Below are 13,632 nucleotides of genomic sequence, written 5' to 3' on the forward strand. Positions count from 1 at the left end.
TGACTCTTTCAAAAACCAATTGCACATTAATTACATGCATGGTCAGCATGGAAAAGAATTTTTCATCCAAGACCAAGATCCTTTTTTTAGCACCATTGAATTAACAATATATAAACAATTATTTTAATATCTCTAACAAGTCTACCAAAGTCGTTGTAGTATAGTGGTAAGTATTCCCGCCTGTTATGCAGGTGACCCGGTTCGATCCCCGGCAACGGCGAAGTTATTTTTTAGTACTATTGAGATATTCCTTATGTCAAATTACACACTTTGACCTTTAACACTTTTTACAACTAATCACGGCTTCTTCCACTTTAAAGTGAATAATCACCGACGGTGGTCAACTTGCAAGAGATAGGATTCCGATTCCTCGATTTATAAAGGAAGCATGTCAAGTAATTTAAACAGGAAGAGGTACTAGCTAGTTTCTCTTTGCCCTATCCTATAACTTGTTATCGTTCATTTTGTAACCCAAACTTTTAACTCCTGTAAACACATATTTTTGTTAGACCTCAAAGCCTTTTCCACTTCATTATGACTATTAAAAGTAAACCTGGGAAAAAACGTGCTAACAAACAATCAACCTTGCTAATAAAAAAAATATATAAGCCTTCATATGTATTTATGGACAAGGTCTTACTTATAAAAAGCAAAAAATTGTAGTGATTTTGATTACTATAAACTGAGACCTAATTTACAAACATCACAAGTCGTTGTAGTATAGTGGTAAGTATTCCCGCCTGTCACGCGGGTGACCCGGGTTCGATCCCCGGCAACGGCGTAATAGTTTTTAATTTTTTTTTTTTGGAAGAACTGTTGACATTTTATTATTTAAGTTCATTCGGCTAACTCCATTTATTTATTTACTAGTTAAAAGGAAAATGAAATAGAGTCAACAATAAAAATATAAATAAAGAAATAAGGTAACTGTTAGTAGCCAATAAAAGTTGTTGGTTGGATATAATTGGCCTCAAAAATTAAAATAAGTTACACGATAATTGGCGAATTTTTGGACAAGGTCATACTCATGAGGTGTGCAGCTCATACCTCATACTATATTTGTGATGTTGCACTAAGGTTAACTAGATTTTCATGGACTATATATTATGGTATTATAAGATGTAAGGACTTATATATTCTCTTAAATGAGTCATAAATTGAAATGGTCTTCTATAGTTCTATACATGTAATACTCCTTATGTTATTATAATAAAAAAAAAAAAAAAAGAAAAAAAAAAGTGTAGGAGACCTTTGTGTGTAGGACCACGAAACAAAATTAGATGCACCGAATAAACAGTAAAAAAGAATTTGTGAAAAACGGGTGTGCATGCACTTCATTTTTGCCCAGACTATAAAAAGCATATAAGATATAACCCTTAATACTTTTTGTACCTGGGTGCGATTTTTTAATACTGAGTGGTTTGTACCAACACGGCATGGCACCAGGTCCATCTAATGGGCTATGTCTTGTGTCCCTAGGTCATGTTTGTAAACACTGACATGGAACACTGTGAGCATGATAGACGGTCCATTACTGATTTTGCATAAATATTACTTCGTACTTGGTATTTAAGACAAGTGACAAACACTTAAAATAACATATAGGACTAGCCGTAGAGTGTATGATGTATGGCACGACTGTTGGGGTCCGTTCCATCAATAAATTCATGGCTCGGACCCATTGCCATGCTTAAGGCATGTTCTCTTTCTTATATAAGCCCACAACTCCACAAGGTCCCAAACTAGACGTTTCATATCTCTATCTTTAGGTTGTTTGATGGGACAAATTATTGCTAGTTTATTGGGTAGCTCATCTTCCCCCTGCCTAGTTGACATTAAACATCTTTAATTAAGGAGATTTGTCCTTGTCTTTAATAAATCAATTTTTGGTCAGATTATTTTATCATATTATATGATGACCTTTTCCTTGCAAATTTTATATTATTCATCATTCATCAGCTAATGAAATCATAGCTTCATGGACAATCAGCCAACCTTTATAAGATTCCTGAAAAACAATTTGTAATCCAATGTGCTTTAACTTATACAAGTGCTATAAAATGCTAAGAAAATGCAAGTAAATTTGAATTTTGCTCTCTCTCAAAAGTCAAACACAACCCACCAAAATGGAGGAGGAAGCTAAGGATTTAATCAGTGATCTGCCTGATGCTGTTCTTCATCTTATTTTCTCTTTAATCCCAACCAAATTCGTTATCACGGCTTCTTCGATTTCCAAAAGATGGAGACAGATTTCTGCTGATCATCTTGAATATGCCAGTAACTTAGACTTTGTACAAGAGTTTGCCAAGCATCAGAGTCCAAATCAGTTTGCTGATAACCTTAGCAGAATCCTCTGCATCAACAAGTCTGAGAAAATCGACAAGTTCAAGCTATTGTTCAGCCCGAGAAATGAAGAACACAAGTCAAAAGCAATAAGTTGGATTAGATTTGCAACTTCAAGGGGTGTTGAAGAGATTGACTTTGATTTCTGCAGGCATATTTACATCCACTTCTTGTCGAGCGCCCATGTTATTAATAAGAGAGAGGTCTTCGAGTTGCCAGACTTCCTTTTTGACACCAAAACACTGATAACTGTGAAATTGAGCAGATGCATATTAGGCCTTCCAGAAGAATATGCCGGTTTTGGCAGCCTTCAGACTCTCTGCCTTAAAGAAGTCCATGTAACTGACAGTATGCTTGAAAGTCTGCTATGCAACTGCAAACTGCTTGAAGTTCTGGTTCTGAAGGAATGTGGATCGCTGACTTCGATCAGAATTCTGTCTGCTACACGTCTGAAAAGACTGACAGTTTACGAGTGTTATAATGCCTCGGTTCTTGAGATTTCTGGCCCCAACATCCGGTCCTTGCTGATTAGTGCAGGCCACTTGGATGCTTATAGAGTGGAAGACATGGTGAATTTGGAGGAGGTATTTATTGGGACTCGAGGCGATGAGTTTGGTGGAGTTATCTATTTGTTTATGAAGATTTTGTCAGACCTTGCACATGTCAGATCTCTCAGCTTATACTTTGGACATCTTGTGGTACAGTTAGAATACCTTACAATTCGATTCTTTATTCGTTTATTAACACATATCGCCTTGTTATTTTGGGCTAGGCTAATACAAACAACTAACACGTTACACACTGCTAGATTCTAGCCTAACTCGATTTAGTACCTGTTTTTCTGCAGCCAAGTTTGATCAAAGACTTTCAGGTGAATTTCAGAAATTTACAGGAACTACAACTTGTTAACAGCCCATTATTCGGGCTGTTCAACTCTGATGTCTACTGCTTTTTTAAGCACTGCAGTTGCCCTTCTTTACAAAAGATTTCCATACAAGTAAGGCCTAAATTTTTCGATACTCCCCTGCATATTTTTTAACACCCTTGTATAATATCTGCTGTATCATTACTTATTTGATCCGATTTTGTAGCTTTCGACTGTTTCAGAGGAGGAAGACTTCATCTGGGAGTTCCGAAAGCCTTATATCAAACCTGTCGACTGTATTTTTACCTATCTAAGGACTGTCACATTGTGCAACTTCAGAGGAACTAGTTCAGACATTGAACTTGCAGAATATTTCTTGCTAAGAGCCCCAACATTGGAATCAATGCTCCTTATTACGCCTCAAAGTATGAATGCCAAAAAATCAACGGTATCAAAGGACAAAGTTTCTTGTTCAACATCAAAGAAAAATGTGACCAAGGTGATTCAAAAGGGTATTTGTGACATGCTTTACAATCATACTTATAAGGCATCAGCAGCTGCTGAGATTAGACTTTGCGACGACAGTGATGAGCGCGACAGTTTGTTATCTTTTTTCAATAGGCATCATGTTTCTGATGTCTACCTCAAATAATTTTGAGTATTAATTAGAGCTTTGGTTGAGCCTTTCTTTGATTATATATATTTTGGAATTTCAGAGTTTCTTCCCATAAGAATGTCCTCAAAAAGTGTTTGATGTTTCTATTTTTGTGTGCAAGTATATTATTACTACTAATGCTGTACATTTTAAATATGTATATAAATTACAAATTATTATGGTTTAGCCAATATTTATTTGGGCAGAGTTTACTCATATATCATATATTCACACTCTTGATGTTACTTTAAAAATGCTTAATAGTTGCATAGCTAATTATTTTATCTTTGTGTGAGTGATAACATAAATTGCAATATATTTGTAGCCATATTCTTTTACTATGTACTTCCTTGCAAGAAATATCCGATTTAGTGTCATCTTTACTTAGAAGCATACAAATGTAACTTAATTGAACATTATTCAAATTTAAATACAACACAATAAATGATGTTACTTAATTATAGACCGAAGATTATAATAATGTGACGTTGGACATGGTTCATTGGTTCAACAATGTTCTTGTGGATCAGGAGGAACTTGACATCTCCAAGTAACAAAAAAATCACAATTACACCTTCCGCAACACCAGTGAACGAAGTTGCAGTGATCATCTACGTCTCGGCAGGATTGAGGAGTGGCGTTGTCGACACCGATCTCATCAAGCATAATGCTAGATACAGGACCAAGGGAGCGGGCAGCCGAGGTGGTTTGAGGTGTGGTTGTTAAAACCACAACAAAGGTAAGTATGAATATAAGACTTACACACTTTTTCAACATCATCTTCACTTATCTTTTGGAGATTTGGTTTTGCATTATTGATCAACCCTTTTATAGATAGGGGGTGGGCGAAAGCATATGCGTGCTTGCTTGTGATTTGTGAATGTACCCTTGTTTGTTAAGTGAACACGTTTTTTGTTTCTAATTTTCTGTTTACAAAAACCACAAAAAAAAGTTGTTACCAATTTATTTATTAGTTTTTAGAAGCAACATGCTTGTTATAGGTATCACGAAGATTAAGTTCATGAATAGCCCCAACTCACGTCACATTTTATGTACAAAAAAAAAAAAAAAAAAAAAAAAAACAAAAAACAAAAAAAAAACATGAAAAACTAATAAATTAGTGACCCAAGCGGGCTAATGTATTATAGGTATTCATGCCCTTAGCTTGTTTGAGTATATAGGTATTGGTGCCCTTGTTATAGGTATTGGTGCCCTTGTTTGAGTTATAAAGACCTTTAAAACAAAATTACTTAGGCTTTATCTGTTACCAAAAATTTCTTCTTTAAAATATGTTGGAAGTTCTTGATATAAAAAAAAAGAGTGTTGGGGAAAAACAAAGTGAGAGAGAAAAACAATTGAGGAGAAAAAGTCCCACATTGATTGGAGAGTGAGGTGTTTCCTTGTTTTTATATTGTAGTGCTTTATCACTACTTAGTTGAGTGAGTTGGAGGTGTGTGTTACTCCACACGCGCGCGCGCGCGCCGAGCCGGGTCGGGCCTCGGGACTTGCGATGCGCGGGTGTGGGTCCTTGTTATATTTTTGGAGAAATTCTTTGTTAAACAGAATATTCCTTTTTGTCTGTTGGGATTATTCTTTTCTGACTGTTGAATTGGGATTACGGAATTGATTAAGTCATTAATTCCTTGATTGTAGTTGACTGATTAATTCCTTGTTTCTTGCCTCGGTTGTTGACTGACCAAATTAATCTGGTCGTTTTCTTGGCCAGATTCTTCCCACCTTTAATGCTTCCCGTTTTTCCTCTTCAGCCTATAAATACTCGGTGGTTTTCTCAGTCTAAACACACAACACAATCAGTCTTCTCTCTTCTCTAAAATTATCTAAACACATGTTCCTCGTTCTGTTTTCTGGACAAGTATTCTGAGTTCCAGTCGGGTTTGTGACTGCACATAAACTCCGGCGCCGTGCTTATCCTGAAGGGCGACCGCAACTGTCTACTGCACCGGGAGGTAGCGCAGAATCGTCTTTTAGGTCAGTGGTTCTCCATGACGCGGCTATTGTCAGTTTGGTTCACGCATCAAGAGATAAGTAAATTCCGTTTTATTGCTTATTAGTATAACAATCTAAAAGACGATTATGGCTTCCAAGTTTCTGATTCCTGATATGTCTAAGTTAGAACCTCTTGATGGAAAGAATTATAAACGTTGGGCTGTTAGGATGCATTTTTATTTGGAGCAAATTGATGTTGGATATGTTCTTGATGATATTGTTGAACCTGATGATAAGGATAATTTGTCTGAAAGTGATGTTAAGTTTTCTAAGGATGATAGAACCTGTAAGGGCATGTTGTTGCATTATATGTCGAATAGTCTGTTGGATATTTATATGGGTTTTTATCATGCTAAGGATATTTGGGATGCTTTAGAGAAAAAATATGGAACTGATGATGCTGGTACTAAACGTTATTGTGTTAGTAAGTGGTTAAGTTTTCAAGTTGTTGATGATAAGCCTATTATCGATCAGATTCATGCTTATGAGAGTGTTTGTATTAATATGGCTGCTGAAGGTCTGTCTATTTGTGATACTAGCCTTGCTATTGTTCTGATTGAGAAACTCCCTCCCTCTTGGAAGGATTTTCGTAACCAACTCATGCACAAAAAGAAAGACCTAACCTTAGAGGAACTTGCTGCCCACCTTAAAATCGAGGAGGAAAACCGTATCAAAGACAAAACCCCTTTTGTTTTTCCTTCCTCTTCTTCTGCCAAAGCCAACCTTGTTGAACCCAAATCAAACAGCCAATCCAAAGCCAAAAACAGTAACCTTAAGCCTAATGGAAAAATTCAGAAGTACAAGTTTAAGGGAATCTGTTATGAGTGTGGTTTGACTGGTCACAGGGCTAAAGATTGCAGGGTCAAGAAGAAGAATGGGCAAAGTCAAGCAAATCTTATTGAGGATTCTGACGTTATTGTTGCTGTTGTTTTATAAGCTAACTTTACAGGTAATGCTGCTGAGTGGATTGTTGACACTGGAGCTACTAGGCACATCTGCGCCAACAAGGACATGTTCACTACCTATGACAAGGTTGAAGGTGAAAATGTCTTCATGGGCAACTCAGCTTCTGCTTCTATCCAAGGCAAAGGGAAGATCGTTCTCACTCTCACTTCTGGAAAATTGCTTACTCTCACTAATGTTTTGCATGTTCCAGAAATGCGCAGGAATTTAATTTCTGGCAGTTTGCTCATGAAAGCTGGACTGAAGCTCTCCTTTGATTCTGATAGATTAGTTCTTACTCGCAATGGGGAATTTGTGGGGAAGGGCTTTTGTAATGGGGGGCTTTTTACTCTTGATGTTAAAGTTGACACTATGAATAAGAATGCTAGTACTTCTTCTGCTTATATTGCTGAGTCTATTGATTTATGGCATGCTAGATTAGGTCTCGTTAATATTGATTCTGTTAAAAGGCTTAAACACTTAAATTTGATTCCAAGTTTTTCTAACACTGATTTTTTGAAATGTCAAGTTTGTGTTGAAGCCAAATTTACTAAGAAGCCATTTAAATCAGTAGATAGACAGACTGAAGTACTAGAACTTGTCCATAGTGACTTAGGTGATTTTAATAATCACGAAAGTAGAGGGGGTAAAAAGTATTATATTACTTTTGTTGATGATTGTTCACCGTTTTTGCATGGTTTATCTTCTCAGGTCTAAGGACAAAGCTGAGGAAATGTTCCTCAAATATAAAGCTGAGGTAGAAAACCAGTTGGACAAAAAGATCAAGAGGGTTAGGAGTGACAGGGGTGGTGAGTACAGCCCTGACACTCTTAAGGCATTTTGTGAGCAACTTGGCATTGTTCATGAGACGACGACTCCCTATTCACCTGAACAAAACGGTATAACTGAAAGGAAAAATAGAACTTTAAAGAATATGATGAATTCTATGCTTATTAGTTCTGGGCTTCCTAATAACATGTGGGGGGAGGCTATTCTTTCTGCTTGTCATGTTTTGAACAGGGTTCCTCACAAGTAGCTTGACAAGACTCCATACGAAATATGGAAGGGTCGAGTGCCAAACCTGAAATACTTGAAAGTGTGGGGGTGCCTAGAAAAAGTAGGCATACCTAGTTTCAAGAGGGATAAAATTGGTCCCAAAACTGTTGATGCTATTTTTATTGGCTATGCTTATCAAAGTGCAGCTTATCGTTTCTTTGTTAAAGGTGCTAACAACTCTTATGCAGGTGGCCATATCATTGAAGCAAGAGATGCTGAGTTCTTTGAGAACATTTTTCCTTTGAAAATGTCTCCTTCTAATGATAGTGAATTGCATGCTAGTAGTTCTGTTAGTTTACCTATTGCTAATGCTCCTATTACTAACGATGATTCTATTTTGGAGCCAAGGAGAAGCAAAAGGGCAAGAAAGGAAAACAGTTTTGGTCCTGATTTTATTACTTCCTATTTATCTGAATCTTCCTTAATTGATGATGACTTTGTGCATATTTTTGTTTTGGAAGATGATCCAAGAACCTATGATGAGGCAATGAGGTCAGTTGATGCTGTTTTTTTGAAAGAAGCAATTGATAGTGAGTTACAATCAATTCTCAATAATAACACTCGGGAATTGGTTGAACTTCCTAGAGGTTGTAAGCCCATTACTTATAAATGGATCTTTCGGAAAAAGTTAAAGGCCGATGGATCCATAGACAAGTATAAGGCAAGGATAGTGGTAAGGGGTTTTACTCAAAAGTTTGGCATTGATTATTTTGATACTTACTCCCCTGTTTCTAAAATTGCAACCATTAGGACTTTAATTGCTCTTGCTTGCATTTTTGATCTTGTTGTTCATCAAATGGATGTCAAAACTGCATTTTTGAATGGTGACTTGGATGAGGAGATTTACATGGTCCAACCTGAAGGGTTCGTTGTTCCAGGACAAGAGGAAAAGGTTTGTAAGTTAGTCAAGTCATTGTATGGGCTTAAACAAGCTCCAAAGCAATGGCATGAAAAATTCGATAAGACTATGACTGGTAATGGTTTTCATGTTAATGAAGGTGACTCTTGTGTTTATTTTAAGCATGATAGTCATGGTTGTGTAATCATTTGTCTTTATGTGGATGATATGTTGATTTTTGGGACTAACTTGGATCGTGTAAATGAGACAAAACAGTTTTTGAGTTCGAATTTTGAAATGAAAGACATGGGTGAGGCAGATGTGATTTTGGGAGTTAAAATCAAAAGGACTCCAAATGGCATATGTCTTAATCAGTCACACTATGTTGAAAAGCTTCTTAAAAAGTTTGACTCATTTAATGTCGATCCAGTTAAGACTCCCTATGACCCAAGTTTCCACCTAAAGAAAAATAATGGTAATCCAGTTAATCAGTATGAATATGCTAGAATTATTGGTAGTGTTATGTTTACTATGAACTACACTAGACCTGACATTGCTTATTCTGTTAGTAGGTTGAGCAGGTACACTCATAATCCAAGCAGTGATCATTGGATTGCTCTAAGGAGGTTGCTTAGGTACCTTAAGGGTACTATGGATTGGGGTTTGCACTACTCCAAAATTCCTGGAGTTTTGGAGGGTTTTTGTGATGCCAACTGGGTATCCGATAATGATGAAGTTAACTCCACTAGTGGCTATGTCTTCACCCTTGGGGGTGGAGCCGTATCCTGGAAATCTTGTAAGCAATCTTGTACTGCTATGTCTACTATGGAATCTGAGTTTATTGCTCTTGAATTGGCAGGTCATGAGGCAGAATGGTTGAGGAACATGCTTGCAGATATTCCACTGTGGGGGAATCCAACTCCTTCAGTTGCACTTCATTGTGATTCGCAAGCTGCTATTGCTGTTGCACACAACCATGCCTATAATGGGAAGAAGAGACACATCCGTCTGAGGCATAAAGCCGTCAGAAATTTGTTGTCTGAAGGGGTGATATCACTGGACTATGTTAAGTCCGAAAAGAACATTGCGGATCCGTTAACTAAAGGCCTATGTAAAAAACTAGTTTTGGAAACATCGGAAGAGATGGGGCTAAAGCCCGTTGTATGAATTGTGAAATAATGAACTCCTACTCACTATGAGTTCAAAGGGGAACATTATGTAATAATTCGGAAGCACATTTTTATTTTATTTGTCCATCTCTAGATGTTTGTTTTGTGCTTAGCTACATATGATAAGGAGGTTGAGCATACGGCTCTTAATGAACCCATATCCATATTTTTGGAGGTGTGTTGTAGCTCACACTTGATGGAGTTCACCTACTTAGGTGTGGAAGTGTGGCCGCTTCCTATGAGTATTTCGTGGGCTTATACTCTAAAGCACCTATGAGCATCCAGGCTGGACGTATGGCCAGTATAATGCGTCACCTTTATTCGCGGAATTTCAGAATATTATACATGTTCAATTGTGTGGCTCAAAGTGACGGGTCCCTAACTCCCTATTGAGTTCAAGACGAAGGTCACTTGGTAGGTGAGGGATCATATCTTGATGTCCACTATGTGTTAATTCAAGTCGCGAGACATTGACACTTATGCAATTGTTTTGTTTTGCCCAGAATTCATTTTTCCTTTCTCTCTTTTTCCTATCTTCGAACCTGTGGGGGATTGTTGGAAGTTCTTGATATAAAAAAAAAGAGTGTTGGGGAAAAACAAAGTGAGAGAGAAAAACAATTGAGGAGAAAAAGTCCCACATTGATTGGGGAGTGAGGTGTTTCCTTGTTTTTATATTGTAGTGCTTTATCACTACTTAGTTGAGTGAGTTGGAGGTGTGTGTTACTCCACACACACGCGCGCGCGCCGAGCCGAGCCAGGTCGGGTCGGGCTCGGGCCTCGAGACTTGGGGTCTTGGGGAATGCGATGCGCGGGCGTGGGTCCTTGTTATATTTTTGGAGAAATTTTATTTCCCTTTCTTTTTTAAACAGAATATTCCATTTTGTCTGTTGGGATTATTCTTTTCTGACTGTTGGGATTACGGAATTAATTCAGTCATTAATTCCTTGATTGTAGCTGACTGATTAATTCCTTGTTTCTTGCCTTGGTTGTTGACTGACCAAATTAATCTGGTCGTTTTCTTGGCCAAATTCTTCCCACCTTTTATGCTTCCCGTTTTTCCTCTTCAGCCTATAAATACTCGGTGGTTTTCTCAGTCTAAACACACAACACAATCAGTCTTCTCTCTTCTCTAAAAATTATCTAAACACATGTTCCTCGTTCTGTTTTCTGGGCAAGTATTATGAGTTCCAGTCGGGTTTGTGAGTGCACATAAACTCCGGCGCCGTGCTTATCCTGTAGGGCGACCGCAACTGTCTACTGCACCGCAACTCCCATTAATTTTTTTTTTTTTTGAAAAATTTGCTAATGACATTTTCATTACATAAATCTAAACTAAAATTTTTAAATTATTATAAATATATAACATATTATACTTCTACTTATATGTGGTTATATACTTCATACTCGAATAATTGGAGTATCGAGTCTTATATTTTTATAATGATTTAAAAACCGTATATATATTGCATGGGGTTTAATCTAATTATATATTGGTATTTATATCTATGCACAGTCCATGCCCTAAGGCGATGCTGGATTGAACTCATTTTTCCATGGGCTTTAGTGTGGCCTGCATTCAACCACAAATCATGCCCTATTTTGAAATTTTTTACCTACAACCCCCTTTAGCCAATGCTGCCTACTCCCCCCAATTATACTACATCGTTTTACCTGTTTATGCTTTTCTAGTTTTTTTTTTTTTTTTTTTTTTAAATTTATTTATATCTTATCTCTCAAGTCATTTATATATATGATTCAAAACCTATTTTTCTGTTTTTTTGCTTTTTTTATTTTTTTTGGCATTTTCTCTCTCTTCTTCAACATTATTTCTCTTTCAATCACTTTTTTTCCTCTTATTTATGGATGAATCATTGATTGGAGCTGTTGATTGTGATAATGAAGTGCTACATTCTTCGATTGTCGAATTTGATCGTGATTGTGATGTTATTTTGTCTCTGATTGGAGTTGTTCAATTTGATCAATTTTGCCTTTGATTTCGATTAATGCTTGCTGGTCAATTGTTTGATTCAATTTTGTTAGTTGTTTTATTTTAAATTATTTGCTGATTTTATTCGATTTTTCTAGTTTTTTTAAATCAATTTAGCCTATGTTTTAGTTCAATTTGGTTTGGTGTTATAATTCAAGTGAATTGAAGTTTTTATTTTAATAAATTTTGTCTCTTATTTCGATTAGTATGATTTATGATTCAAGTTTGTTTGCTGTTTTTAGTTTAATGATTGTTGATTGTGACTTGTTTTCTGTGAGTGATTAGATTTTTTTATATACGTTTTCGTGGGTTTTTTTAGTAGTTTTACAATTTTGATCAATTTCATAATTCTAAATGATCATTATGATTCGATGTTTTAATTATATTTTAAATATTTAGTACTTTATTTTATTTTATTATTTTGATCAAATTGATGATGCTAAATGATCATTTATATATGTACTGTTTTGTATTTGTACATATCTGTCATTGATTATGTTCATTTTTAAAACTTATACAGCGGGTGCTAGTGATGAAATTTTGTATGAAGAAGCAACTAAATCAGAGTTACTTTTTACATATTTTAATTATGAACAAGAAATTTATGGCAGGTATAATGAATATGTTTTTAAGAAAGAATTTAGTATTGTCCAAGTGCGTGCTCCAAGAAAAGGCCAAGTTCATTCAAGTGCTCCAAGTGATGTTCAAGTTTCTTTAAGTGTGCCAAGAGAAAAGGTTCAATTACGTCCAAGTGTTTCAAGAAATTTTCAAGTTCCTTCAAGTGTTCCAAGAGATGTTCAAAGTGTTCAACGTGGTAGCTAATCAACATATTTCTTCTAAGTATGATAGGTTGTTAGCTTTTTCTTTTTTACACTAATGTAGCGAATAGGTTGACAAATAATAATAAGTAAGAATTTGGATTGAAACAACATATATTTGTTCCAGCTTATTTTTTTTTTCTTTTTCTGATAAGTGATATGTAACTGAACATGTTTTGTTTTGACACTGAACATTTGCCTTTTTGGTTACGAACATTTTATTGTATTTCGTTATAAATGTTACGTAATTGAACATATAACTTCTTGATAATGAACATTTTATTGTATTTCGTTAATTTCTTGATATATATATATATATATATATGTATATGTATATAACAAGCACTAATGAATTAAAAAAATATGAATATTAATGTACTTGATCATTTAGAAATCCATAAATGATCAAATAACCGAAAGAATAATATTTGTAGTAATATAAGCTTCCATAAATCTTCTTGCTCCTTTTCTATTGTCTCTAGCTTCTGTTTAATCCAAATAGCATCAGTTGAGCAATGTATTGTATTCTCAGCTTCTTGATTTGGTGTATCTTTAAGTCAAACAAATTACAATGTCAATGTGTGTATTCATTGTTATGAAAATGAACATTATGCTATATGTCAAATTAACTTACTTGTGGTTCAACATGCTTTTATCAAAATATGATTCCTACATATTACTATGTTGTTCATTTTTATCTTTCAATATAATTGATGGCATTATCTCCTTATAAATTTAGGCTCATAGTTTTCATCTCTAAATTATTGCAACGTGTGTTTCACTCTATATAGAACATAACTACAATATGTATTGTGTTTGTAAATCAATATATATGCATAAACATTATATTGATATTACAAATTTAATAAATGTTCAATTGGCAAAACAAAAATGTACATTCTATTTTATATAAATGAACAAATTATCACAAATAACATAAGCATATATATAT

At 35.4% G+C, this 13,632-nt stretch overlaps 1 protein-coding gene and 1 non-coding gene across 2 annotated transcripts; both read left to right on the forward strand.

The window, feature by feature from the left end:
- The first annotated feature begins 709 nt into the window (after window positions 1-709).
- Window positions 710-781, forward strand: TRNAD-GUC. Its single transcript has one exon. It is a non-coding gene; the product is annotated as a tRNA-Asp (tRNA).
- A 1,177-nt stretch (window positions 782-1,958) lies between these two features.
- On the forward strand, window positions 1,959-5,307 carry LOC110693540 (FBD-associated F-box protein At4g10400-like). Its single transcript, XM_021870664.1, has 3 exons — window positions 1,959-3,041; window positions 3,191-3,340; window positions 3,435-5,307. The coding sequence occupies exons 1-3, from the start codon at window positions 2,127-2,129 to the stop codon at window positions 3,858-3,860; spliced, it is 1,491 nt and encodes a 496-aa protein (XP_021726356.1). The 5' UTR covers window positions 1,959-2,126; the 3' UTR covers window positions 3,861-5,307.
- The last annotated feature ends 8,325 nt before the right edge of the window (window positions 5,308-13,632 follow it).

This window comes from Chenopodium quinoa, unplaced genomic scaffold (genome assembly GCF_001683475.1).
Source record: "Chenopodium quinoa cultivar QQ74 unplaced genomic scaffold, ASM168347v1, whole genome shotgun sequence".
Taxonomy (NCBI): Eukaryota; Viridiplantae; Streptophyta; class Magnoliopsida; order Caryophyllales; family Amaranthaceae; genus Chenopodium; species Chenopodium quinoa.